Source organism: Peromyscus eremicus, chromosome 18 (genome assembly GCF_949786415.1).
Source record: "Peromyscus eremicus chromosome 18, PerEre_H2_v1, whole genome shotgun sequence".
In the NCBI taxonomy this organism is placed as follows: Eukaryota; Metazoa; Chordata; class Mammalia; order Rodentia; family Cricetidae; genus Peromyscus; species Peromyscus eremicus.
The window spans coordinates 12229114-12241521 of NC_081434.1; the positions used below are offsets into that span (position 1 = coordinate 12229114).

General features: G+C 45.2%; 1 protein-coding gene across 2 annotated transcripts in view; it reads right to left on the reverse strand.

Moving 5' to 3' along the window:
- The window catches only part of Best3 (bestrophin 3), a 42387-nt gene that overhangs the window by 10801 nt on the left and 19178 nt on the right, over nt 1–12408 (reverse strand). Inside the window, exons 4-8 of one of the 2 annotated variants that reach the window (XM_059245388.1) lie at nt 11325–11479; nt 10025–10102; nt 9294–9446; nt 5928–6008; nt 4238–4389 (exon numbers count right to left, since the gene is read on the reverse strand). In XM_059245388.1, the coding sequence (XP_059101371.1) occupies nt 4238–4389; nt 5928–6008; nt 9294–9446; nt 10025–10102; nt 11325–11479 (619 nt within the window). Of the gene's footprint in view, nt 1–4237; nt 4390–5927; nt 6009–9293; nt 9447–10024; nt 10103–11324; nt 11480–12408 lie in introns of those variants that run through there. The other variant, XM_059245389.1, reaches the window with a different exon arrangement.

Consider the following 12408-nt stretch of genomic DNA (forward strand, 5'->3'; position numbering starts at 1 on the left):
AACTCAGAACCTTACGCTTGCATGGCAAGTGCTTTAGCGACCGACCCATCTCCCCAGTTCTTCTTTCAGAGTTTTCAGGAGGCCTTTTCATCCTAAGTCTTGATTCTGAGAGTTTGTTTGTCTTTGTTTTTTTTCGTATTCTATAAAAAACTGGAGGATAGAACGTCAGTACTGATTTGGTATTGAATTTATGGAACAGCATTTTTAAACAGTACTTTTAGATTTGATTGAGAAGAAACAGACAGGCCTCACTGGAGCTTCCTCTATAGCAATGGTTCTCAATCTTCCTAATGCTGCGACCCTTTAGTTCCTCATGGTGTGGTGACCCCCAACCATAAAATTATTTTCACTGTTACTTCCTAACTGTAATTTTTCTACTGTTATGAATCGTCTGTAAATATCTGATACGCGACCCCTGTGGGGGGTCGTGACCCACAGATTGAGAACTGCTGTTCTGGAGTCAGATCGTATGGTGCTGGAGGACGTGAGCATTTTGCTTTCTACTTCCCCGGCCACCCAGGCACCATCTCCTCATCTCCTTTATGGCGCCCAACCTCAGCCCCTTTCCAGGCCAGCCCTAGGCCCTCGCCACTCTCCCTGGACTTGTCTTTCATGCCTTTGGATGTCGTCTAACCTATCCCCCCACCACACACTTCTTCCTTTCTCTTTCTTATGCCCATATCTAGCAACTGGCACACAATTTACTGCATAGTAGGAATCTTGGGGGAAAAAATGACCTGACTAAATGGATGAGTGCATTGTGACGGTACTAGTAAACACATAGTTTAAATGCGTACTTCAGATTTAAGGGGAGGGTATTTTATTTTATTTTTTATTTATTTATTTATTTATTTATTTATTTTTGGTTTTTCGAGACAGGGTTTCTCTGTGTAGCTTTGCGCCTCTCCTGGAACTCACTTGGTAGCCCAGGCTGGCCTCGAACTCACAGAGATCCACCTGGCTCTGCCTCCCGAGTGCTGGGATTAAAGGCGTGCGCCACCACCGCCCGGCGGAGGGTATTTTATTATATATGGCTAGCATACAGAAGAAAACCTATGGTTTGAATGCATTCCTTAATACTGAGAACAAAGAAAATTCTTTTTCACGTGGAAATGCATACTGAGTGGACGTGAAAGTCATTTCTAACAGAGTTGCATGAGCAGAGTCATTTCCCAGGCTGCCCTTGCACACTACTTTGGCTCAGTGTTCAAGGGCATTTCCTTGATTTTAGAATTTCTGGTTCATGGGGATTATGACCACAAGTCTGAAAGGTGATATAAAAAGATAAGCCAAATTTGAGTTCTGAATTAAACGTGCTTGGACTGTACACCTCTCAGCCTGTGGGTCCCGACCCCTTTTGGGTCAATTTGTAACAATGAAAATACATCCTGCATATAAGATATTTATGATTACATATCAGATACCATTATTCATAGCAGTAGCAAAATTACAGTTATGAAGCAGCAATGAGAATAATTTTATGGTTGGGGGTCACCACAACATGAGGAACTGTATTAAAGGGTTGCGGCATGAGGAAGGTTGAGCACCACCGCCTTAAAAGGAATATGATTACAAATTTTCCTCATCTAAGAAAGGCTTTCATAGGCTCATCATCAGCAAGGACACATGAGCCAGCCTGGGCTAACTTAAATACCGTTCCTCCATGTCGGCTGTTGTTAGTTTGAGAATGGATATGCTAGCCAAGCCCAGCCAGGCATAGGGAAGCCAGCACTTGAGTTCGAAAAGTTGGAAAGAACCGTGTGTCCTTCCGGTGGGATGAGGCAGGCTACCAGCTTGGAGCTGCTAGCAGCCATCCTGCCATCAGGACGGGAGAGCCTGCCTGAAAACTGAGCCCTGGGGGAGAGGCCCAGAACAGAGAGAGAGAGAGAGAGAGAGAGAGAGAGAGAGAGAGAGAGAGAGAGAGAGAGAGAGAGAGAGAGAGAGAGGAGGCAACAGTGATCCCATTGCATTCCTTGAGCCTCTGCATTGAGCCATCCCAAAGGCAGGGTAGTTTCTGGGGGGACCCAATGGACCCCTCTTAGCGTCCGTTGGTTTGAGTTTGGTTTTCTGTCACAAGTGATCAGAAATATTAAGCGCCATAATCACAGGAAGGACTGGCTCCCATAAGGCATGTATGTCTGTGAAGGCCCGACTTCCCATAGCCCGTGTTCCTGCAGGGAAATTTTCTGGAGGGCGAGGTTTCCCTTTAACGGATCTCATTCACACAGACAAGCAAGAGCAGGTGAGTGGTTGCCCAGTGGTTTCTTTGATTAGTTAGTTCTAGTGGAGTTCAGCTGGACTCCTCACGGAAGCCTCACTTACACTGGCTCTCCTTGTGGCATGACTCACCAGGCAGGTAAGTCAGCCATTTTGATTAGAGGCCGTCCCTCCAACAAATGATAATTTTTTGTTTTGGCTGCAGTTTTAAATATTCTATCTTCCGCTTTTCTCTCATTTGTTTTATTTTCTGTCCCTACAGCTAACTTAACATAAAAAAGAATCTAGTTAGTCTTTCTGTGCTTCAGTTTGGAACCCATAAATCAAAGGCCTGACTAATAATAGTAATAATAATAATAATAATAATAATATTCTGTTACCACACCTACAGTATTTTATGGTTACAGTCTCATTTAATATTCCCAAGCATTGTCTCAAAGATCTTGTCAGTTGTCTACATTTCCAAATTTAGGAATAGGAGAAGCACATTTTCATACTTTTTGAAAAGCATGTGTTGGGATTCCTGGCCACTCCTCCAGCTACATGACCGCACACGCACAGTTCAGTAGCCAAGTAAGGAGGCCTTACATTCTACATAATCCGTGCTCTGTGTGATCCTGTAATTTGCGCTGTGTGATCACACAGTCTGCGCATGCGTAGCTTAGCTCCGTAAGCCCATATGCGCATGTGCAAGGGAATCCATAAGAAGTGGGTCACAGACTCCTCCCCCCCTTCTCTTTCTCCTCCTCCCCCACCCTCTCTCTCCATGCACATGTCTTCCACAGGCCGGGTCACGCTCTCTTCTGTCCCCCCCTTCTCCTAATAAAACTCTGCTCTGATAATGGGTTTTGTCGTGCCTCGTGACTTTCCCTCGCAGAGTAAAAGCGCCGCATTAAAACCAACAGCGTAGACATTTACTTAGGAGTTTGCAAAACTATGATCAGTGCAAACATGTGGATCAAATAAAATTCTTGTGTCCCCTTTCGTAATTGTAACCATTATACAGAAACAACTAAATGGACATTGGAAATGAGGCCTATGGAGTCAAACAGGATAATCAGAGGTTCCCTTCACTCCACAGGTTAGAGCTTCAGATACTTTGTGCTCTCCCACGGAGGGAGTCCAGGCAAGGACAAAGCATATTTAAGTATCTAAAGGCAAACTCACAGGAAAACGAGTTACTCGATTTTCAGAACACAAACCATTACTCATGAGGATTTGGAGATGTCTGACCAAGAGCAAAGCTGTACAGGAACAGGATAGAGGCCAGACATGTGCGTGCGGGGAGTGAGGAGCCAGAACGCTGCTGGAGCAGAGGACAGGGTATACCAGAAACAACGGGGCATGTACCTGCCTCAAAACCACGAGACCTGTCCAAGATAAAGCCAGCCTGAATTCCAGCACAAAGCGGTGTGTGTGTGTGTGTGTGCGCATCTAAGGCCCTACCCCTTACTGTAGAGCTGGGGGAGGGAGAATCATTCTTTTTGGAGGATGTGGCTGCTGATAGGTTTCCCATGTTCTAGCATACACATTGGCAGCATTAATAAGACACTTTGAAGGGAAGAGGAGGAGGAGGAGGAGGAGGAGGAGGAGGAGGAGGAGGAGAAAGAAAGCAAAAGAAATAATAATGAAGATGGGAGACAGATGTTTTTAGGGGGGATACTGGGGATGTTGGAGAGGAAAATGGAGGGTGGATTTGATCGTATTTCATTGTATATGTGTGTGGAACTCAGCTGAGAGATGGCCCCAAGATCATTCATATCTGTGCCAGAAATGTGTGTGTGTGGGTAAAGGCACTTGATACCTAAGCCTGATGACCTGAGTGATCCTGGGAACCCATACAGAGGTGGATTGAGAGAGAACAGACTCTACAGAGTTGACCTCTGACCTCCACGTGCCCAACATGGCTCGCCCAACATGGCTCACACCTCCTCGTTCATGTCCGCATGCATACATACACACACGCGATACATTTTTAAACGTTCTCCTAAATATCAAAGGTTTTTAAAAACACGCTTACCCCATTTGGATCGTCGAGCCCAGAAACGAGGGTATGCAGTAGTCAGCAGCCGCCAGGGTGTACGGTGGCCGAGCGGCAGAATCGTCCCAGTAAATGTCCTTCTTCATCTTGGGTAAGCTCATGTGCATTTCATCCACAGCTAAAAGAGAGACCTAAAACCGTCGTCATATTGTTAGACCCGCTTAGATGGGAGGGGTTTCCCGCAGGTGGAAGGGAGTTGGAGAATAGGACACTGTCTGAGAGAAAATACAAAGGCCGGAGACAGATAGGCTGCCATGAGGTCGCTGCAGGAGCTCCTACGTGTTCTTTTCTGCTCAGAAACTCGGGGCCATGGTGTAAGTGGAGGCGTGGAGCTGTCCGCTCTCCGGGAACATCCTGTTTCACCCTCTGTCCACATGCTCCGGCATGGAGCTTCGTGTCATCTGCAAAGTTCCTTTCTCTTCTTTTCTCAGGTGCAGCATTGTCTTGGTGGCTTCCTGACAGCCGCCATTCAATGCCAGATAGTACAGAGAGGTGAACGTTCTCAGCCCTTCCTTCTACAACCCACAGACACACCTCTGTCTTCCACCACTTCTTGTGTGCCCCACCTTTCTTTCTTTCTTTCTTTCTTTCTTTCTTTCTTTCTTTCTTTCTTTCTTTCTTTCTTTCTTTCTTTCTCTCTTTCTCTCTTTCTCTCTTTCTCTCTTTCTCTTTCTTTCTTTCTCTCTCTCTCTCTCTCTTTCTTTCTTTCTTTCTTTCTTTTCTTCCTTCCTTCCTTCCTTCCTTTCTTCCTTCTTCCCTTCCTGTCTCTGTGTGTGTGTGTGTCTGTCTCTGTTTGTCTGTCTGTCTCTCTCTCTCTCTCCTTCCTTCCTCCTTTGAAATAAGGTCTCAGCATGTATCTCAGGCCACTCTCGAACTTGTAATTCTCCTTTCCCAACCCTACCGAGTGCTGAAATTACAGACCTATGCCACCAGGCCTGGCTACGATTGTGTGTTTGGAGAAGTAGTGTATCACCGGACCTGCATGACGGTGGCGACCTCTCCGCCTTGGCTTAGGCACAGTGACAAATAAACCATTAAGCCTCTGGGAATCCAGTTCTGACACACAGGGAGAAACATTACTCTTCTTCCCCGACAGACTGGCAGGGCTTCAAACAGACGGACGGACGGGGTAAAGGCCCTCAGACGGAGGTTCTGAGGGGAGCCCTGCCTAGAAAGAGAATTCCCTCATGCCTGTATGAGCAGCTTGCAGGAGCAGTGCTGCGTCGGGGTAAGGGCATCCACTCATGGCTGCAGACGTGAGAAAGAAGCCAGTGTGGCCTCCGCTCCCACCCCGCATGCACAACTGATCACTGGGGCCTGGTGGGCTCTGTTCGGGAATTCACAGAGATTATGCCTGGATGCCATTGTATGTCACTGTCGTCTCTGGATGACAAATCAAAGTAGCTGAGAAAAACCGATTAAAATATTGCTCCGTACTGGACAGAAGAAGATAGACAACACAAGCAAAACTCACAGAGAAAAATCAACTTAACTGTGCCGGAAATGCGATCCAGGACATCTTAGGTTCCAGAAGGAATGAGGCAGGGAATGAACGGTCAGGCTTCCTTCATGTTTGACTAAAGATCTCAAGTCCGGGAACCCACATCCAGGATCTATTTACCCGTGATGTATCATTACTGTTCCCAAAGGACAGAAAAGTTCCTCTAACCTGCAGGTTTCTGTCGATGCACCAGTTTGTTTCAAAATCGTCATCGTCTTCTCCAAAAGGATTGATCAGCTGCTCAGCAACCTGCGGTTGGGAACATGGGATAAACGGAGGCAGCGTGTGTGAAGACCGAGAAGGAAACGGAGGGTGACCCCTGCCTTAGTCATCCCTTTCCCTGTGAGATGCAGCCTCCAGGGCGGCGGGGTGGTCTACAGATGTTGATCTCCAAGTGAGCCCCTTCACGGGCACGCTCTGCAAACGGACCTGTCTGTTCATCTAGACAGCAATGCCCTCCCCCAGGGAAGCCAGGAGACCGGTGGAGCCAAAGCGAACCCGTGAATATGGAAGGGCCGTTAATGATGTGCAAGGCACTTACATTCTCTGAGCTTTCAAGCAGTCTGTAAGGGCCCCGTTGATAACATGACGTTAAACGGCAGTGAAACGTGAATCGCAATAAAAGGCGATTATGAGACATCAACAGTTATGAGACAAAAAACAGGTATGAGACATAAATGCTAAGTGATTGCACCCGAGAGCTAGACACAGGCTGGACCCGGAGGCTTGTCTAGTTTTATGTGAAAGATTTACCCTCATCTACTAAGTTAGTTCTAGTTTTCCTGTGAGTCGTTTAGCTGGTTTCTGAACATATGTCACCTAACATTTGGTCTATATTAAACATTCTTACCATGTTTCTGAATGGAATAGCCTTTTAAACAAGAGCCTTAGATGTCAACTATAACCTCTTTGAACCATTTTCTTTGATTTTTTTTTTTACTTGTGAATACGTGCGTGTGTGTGTGTGTGTGTGTGTGTGTGTGTGTGTGTGTGTGTGTGTATAGGGGGGAGGTATTACATTGGTTCCAGATGGGAAGAAAACTTTTAAGTGAACAAAATAAAGGTATCATTTGATTAGTTTCTAGATTCTGAGACCATTTGGTGGAAACTCTGCCCACTTGGGGTTGGGGAGATGACTCAGTGGGTAAGGGTGCTTAAGCTGCAAATACAGGGGGCCTGGGTTCAAATCCCCAGCACCCATGTGAAAAGCCAAGCATGACTGAGCATGCCTGCTAACAACTAGCCGCGTAGGGATGGAGACAGGTCGACTCTGGGAGTTCTCTGGCCAGCCAGCCTAGTGAAAGAGTAAGCTTCCTGTTGAGTGAAAAAAAAACTCTGTTTCAAGGCAATAGGAGAAAAAGACAGAGAGAGAGAGAGAGAGAGAGAGAGAGAGAGAGACTCAACCTTGTACTCTGGCCTCTACATATGTTCAGACGGGTTTACATCCCTCCACACTCACATGCATATACAAACACACACACACACACACACACACACACACACACACACACACACAGTTACAGGGAATTAAAAAAAATAAGCAAGCCAAACAAAACCCACCCCCAGCAAACCAGATACCTGGGTCCCTCCCCCAGACACTCCGATTTACTCAGAGTGGGGCTGAGTCCAGGCAGCCACAGGAGAGCTTAGCGCATGGCCAGGGTGGAGAACCAAAGCCCTGCAGTGGGGACAGCCTGAGTCTAGAAGCCCCTGCATTAGTAAGCCTCCTTTCAGTAGCTGTGGAAGTCCTTCGCTGTGTGGTGAGGGGCTGTCTTCCTCGTCTTCCCTGAGGTTTTGCTTAAATGAAATAGGCCGTCATTTCAGCCCTGAAAATATTTTTGTTATGTTCGTATTTTTCACATTTATAGCATCTGTCTTGTATATCTTATTGCAGTCTATATTTAGTAGTCACAGTGCATTGAGTATGTCATGAAGATGGCTTTACTGGAGGGCACCGTTTGCAGAAAGAAAGATCAAGATGTGTTTCCTAGCCGGGCGGTGGTGGCGCACGCCTTTAATCCCAGCACTCAGGAGGCAGAGACAGGAGGATCTCTGTGAGTTCTAGGCCATCCTGGTCTACAAAGCAAATTCCAGGAAAGGCACAAAGCTACACAGAGAAACCTTGTCTCAAAAAAAAAAAAAAAAAAAAAAAAGGTTTTGTTTCCTACACTTTGGATAGAGCAGTTCTTTGCAAATGGAGACACAATCCACTGCTGTGGGACCCGCACTTTTATGACACTGGGTTATCCTTTCCTATTTGGCCTTTTAAAAACAGTTTATAGAGGAAAGGAACTTAGACACTTCACCAGAAAAAAAAAAAAAAAGGAGCCACTAACCTCTTCCTGGCTCAGCCAAGCACTTGATGTGGACACAAAGCGGACAGACAGTTAAAAAGCTCAGTGGGACCAAGTGGGACGGGACAACACAGACCAGCGTGGAACCGAATGACAGGACAGTTGAGCATTTGGATCAACTGGTGATTTCAGGGTGAAGCAGAACCCCTCTTCCCTCTCTTGGTCTTTCTCACTCTGAGAAAGTGGGTGAAGATGATTACAAATCACTGTCATCTGGCTAAAAACATTTTTGCCATTTAAAGGACACGCTGTTCGTCATTGGAGTATAATTTAAAATGCCAAACATATTATGAAGATTCAAACCAACAAAAGAACTAGTGTTTGCAGGGGAATTTGTCTCAACCCAAAGGCCTGACCACAGGTGACTGTTTGGTGGGCCAAGTATTTGGCAATTCTGTTTGTTAGTCTCCTTGAACGTATGATTGGATTTCACTTTACTTAAGGAAACTGCCGTTTCTGACTTTTTTCCTGTCGCATACATCGAGTGATGGAGAATCAAGCTTCTGATATTTACACACTTACATCTTGGGAGGCTTGGGAGTGCTGGTGGTGGGAACAGACCCAGTTCCACACCCGTGATGGGATGAGCTGTTCTCATGACTCTGACATGCTTTTAGATTCCTGGCAAACTAAATGTCATCGTTAATCCTGATGTTTCTGCTTTTAATCCTGATGAGGTTTTTTTTTTTAAAACGGGATGCAATTAACATGTGGGCCGGCTAGTGGAACTCAGGGGATTGCAAATGATTTACGGAGTGGAGCAGAACCGATCTTCTGCTGCAGTATTAAAGCTCTCAAAGTATCTGCTCTCAAAGGCTGAGGCTATCCTATCATTCCCTCTGCTCAGTTGTGCCTAAAAAACAACACAGGTGCACTTATTATTTTAATTACATTACTTCAGTCCTCGTGGGAACACACAGAGGCTTGCAGAAAAATCAATAGCTGTAAGAGAAATGTTCTCCTCATCTCTTTGCATAATGAACTACTGCCGTCCAGCCTCTCTACCCACCACTTTCATCTCGATGGAAAAAGCAATCACATCTATGAACTATTAAACATCAAGTCCACCTTTGAGTTATTCATTACAACGGTTTGCCAGAGACTCCATAGAGGATTAACATGGAAAGTTTGGAACAAGAGGAATTCCAGAGTGCCTTGGGCACCAAGATCGTTGACTTACCTTGAGCCATCCTGCGTAGAAGAAGAACTGGAGGAGAGTGAAGATTGGAATGTACAGATCTAAGTCATGCCCCGCGTAGCCTTTGGTGGGATCCAGGAACTGCCTTCCAATCAGGCATGCGAAGAAGAATGTGTAGACGGCGAGAGTGACAACCTGGAACGGAGAGAAGACTGAGGGAGAGGGCAGCGTTAGTCGCCCACAGAAACTACGGAGCAAAGTGGGCAGGTGGGAATAAAAAACACATGTGCGCGGGGCTGGGGCGATAACTCAGTCCGTGAAGTATGGCAGCACAAGCCTGAGGGACTGAGCGCAATTCCAAGCACCCATATAAAACGCCAGGAATGGTGGCTTGTTCCTGTAACCCCCGTTCTGGGGAAGGGGTGAAGATAGGGAGATCCTGGGGCCTCGCTGTTCAGCAAGTTTAAATGAAAAATAAAGTGAGGCCGGGGGTCGGTGGTGCACACCTTTAATCCCAGCACTCGGGAGGCAGAGCCAGGAGGATCTCTGTGAGTTCGAGGCCAGCCTGGTCTACAGAGCGAGATCCAGGACAGGCACAAAGCTACACAGAGAAACCCTGTCTCGAAAAACAATAAATAAATACATACATAAATACACAAATAAATAAAATAAATAATGTGGATGGCTCCAGAGGAGCGGCACCCAAGATTGATCTCAGATTCCTATGCTGCTGTCCCCGCCCCCACCGTAATCACATGCACGGTATTTGGTACCTGTGTGTAAACCAGTGGAATGCCAACCCAGTCATAGCCAAACAGGAGGCTACACCAAGAGCGGTACCGATTCATCTCCTAAGCCCAAAACATAAAATCACACTTTACTAACACGATGGCCACAGTAGTAAACGTTAGCTGGGATTCAGAACCTGGCGCACTGTTGATGAATGTGTCAGGAAATGACAAGGCTAACTTCGTAAGTTGGCCTTAAGGCTGCCAGGAAAGGTCTGAGAATGAGAAAGCAAAGGGTACCATGGAGCCATTTGTAAAAAGGAAAAAAAAATGGTGAGGACATTGGGACATATTTTTATAAATATTAAGAAAAGATGGAATGTTATAAGGATAAACTCGTTTTCCTAACCCACACTCTTCAATGTATAGACTGGCCCCAAGTGCTCATGGGAAGCTAAAATGGTTAATATTTTAAATAAGTAATTACTAGGTATTTTGGTAGAAACATTTGGCAAGCATTTTTTCCCTCTCCTTAAAAACATTCCTACTATAGATATTAGAAAAGACAAATAAATACATGCTAAGCCTTCTGCCCAACAAATTGAGACTTTAAAACTGCTCATATGGATAGAAAATCTATTAAGAGGAAGGATGGAGAGTCATTGATCTCGTCCCTTATCCATATGAGACTGGAATCTAATATGACCTCATTTATTCATTTTAGCCTCATCCAAGCCAGAGACCATCAGGGCTGTCACAGCAGATTACCACTGTATACATTTCTCTCATGAATCCTGAGACCTTTCATTTAGCAAGACATTGTTATGTTCCTTACAGCATCTGAACACTGATTTAAGTTTGGATTATTCAAATTTGGGGTGGGGAGAAAAGATTGAGGTTTATTCTTCCTTAGGGTTTTATTCTGGGTGCTGGGGGTTCAGCTCAGTGGAAGATTGTTTGCCTAGCATGCAAAAGGCACTCTGGGTTTCATCCCATCACTGAAAAAACAAAACAAAACAAAACAAAACAAAAATCTAAGGATTTTATTCTAGAATCCTGAAGCAAGGGGTAGCAATGTGCCTCTTCAGAGTCCTTGGCAATTCTGGCTTGAACACTTTCCTACAAGCCTCTCACAAAGCGTGCTGTGCAGACAGCCAAGGCTTCCAAGGAGGCTGAGTTCATCCTGCTCACTCTCTGTTCTGCTCACCGTGGGTTTTCACACTGGCTTCCTAGCGCCTTGGAGTCTGGAGTGAACAGAGCAGACCTCTTGGTCTGACCTGTTAACATCCAGGGTCCTTTTGAGTTCTAATTTGCATCCTTTTCTCATGGCTTACTAAATACTTACAGTCATCAATGATTGTAGGTCGACGCTGTCCCTGATTCTACCTTCATTCCGGGCTTTTGTGGCAAGATTTCCAAACCAAACGAACGGAACCCAGTACTTCAGATGCGGCGATTTGAGGTGGTCAAATAATTTCCTTTCATCTGTCGTCATAAAACCTTTACACAAGATAACAACAGGGGTGTTAGGCACAATTAGGTCCCGAAGCATCACCATAATTTTAGTATTCTATGTAAGCATACTGGGGTAGCAGGTGGGGAATGCTAAAGAAATAAAGATTTTTGTCTCCAGTGGTTCATACTTGTGCTAGATGAAGAGTTTTGCACATGAATGTGTGTGTGTGTGTGTGTGTGTGTGTGTGCATACACAAAGTGCACACGCATTATATATTGCTATGTGAAGTAATGCATCGTCTTGGCAATCTGATAGTAAAGGTAAAATGGGAGACACATGAGCCTGGGGCGTAGATTCTCAAAATGTGATACACAACCTCCTTTGGGGTCACATAGCTGAATGTGGGCTGTGGACTATTTGGTAACGGATTTCTGAACATCCAGTAACCAAAGATTAACTCAAAATTCAAACACATAATGAATCCGAAGTGCTGCTGGCCACGCACAGGCATGTCATATTAAGTGTCTCACTGTGCCTTGGTTTTGAACACACAACACATGCACTTTGCACTGAGCATAACTTGTTGCCGTGCAACACCAACAGACGATGCCTCTAACATCTCGGCTCAGATTCAAGACTGTTGTGTATTGTGAATCGCAATGCCTTCACTATCCCCACAAGCATTCTGCGTTTACAGAGACATAGTGGTTTAATTACAGAAAACAACAGCATTTTCCTATGATCATTCCTCAGCATTTAAGTACCCAGTTAGTATATGTTTGAATTGCTTTACGTTAGAGTGTTCAATTTTAAAATCGCCATTTGAACTGTTGACTCGTTTCATTTTAAAAATGTTAAATGAATTCGCCTTCGGATTAGGACAGCATTTCCACAATTTCTGAAATGGCCCTAAACATGCTTCTGCTGTTTTATGCTATGTATTTACTGGAAGTGTCATTCTTATTGATGGCTA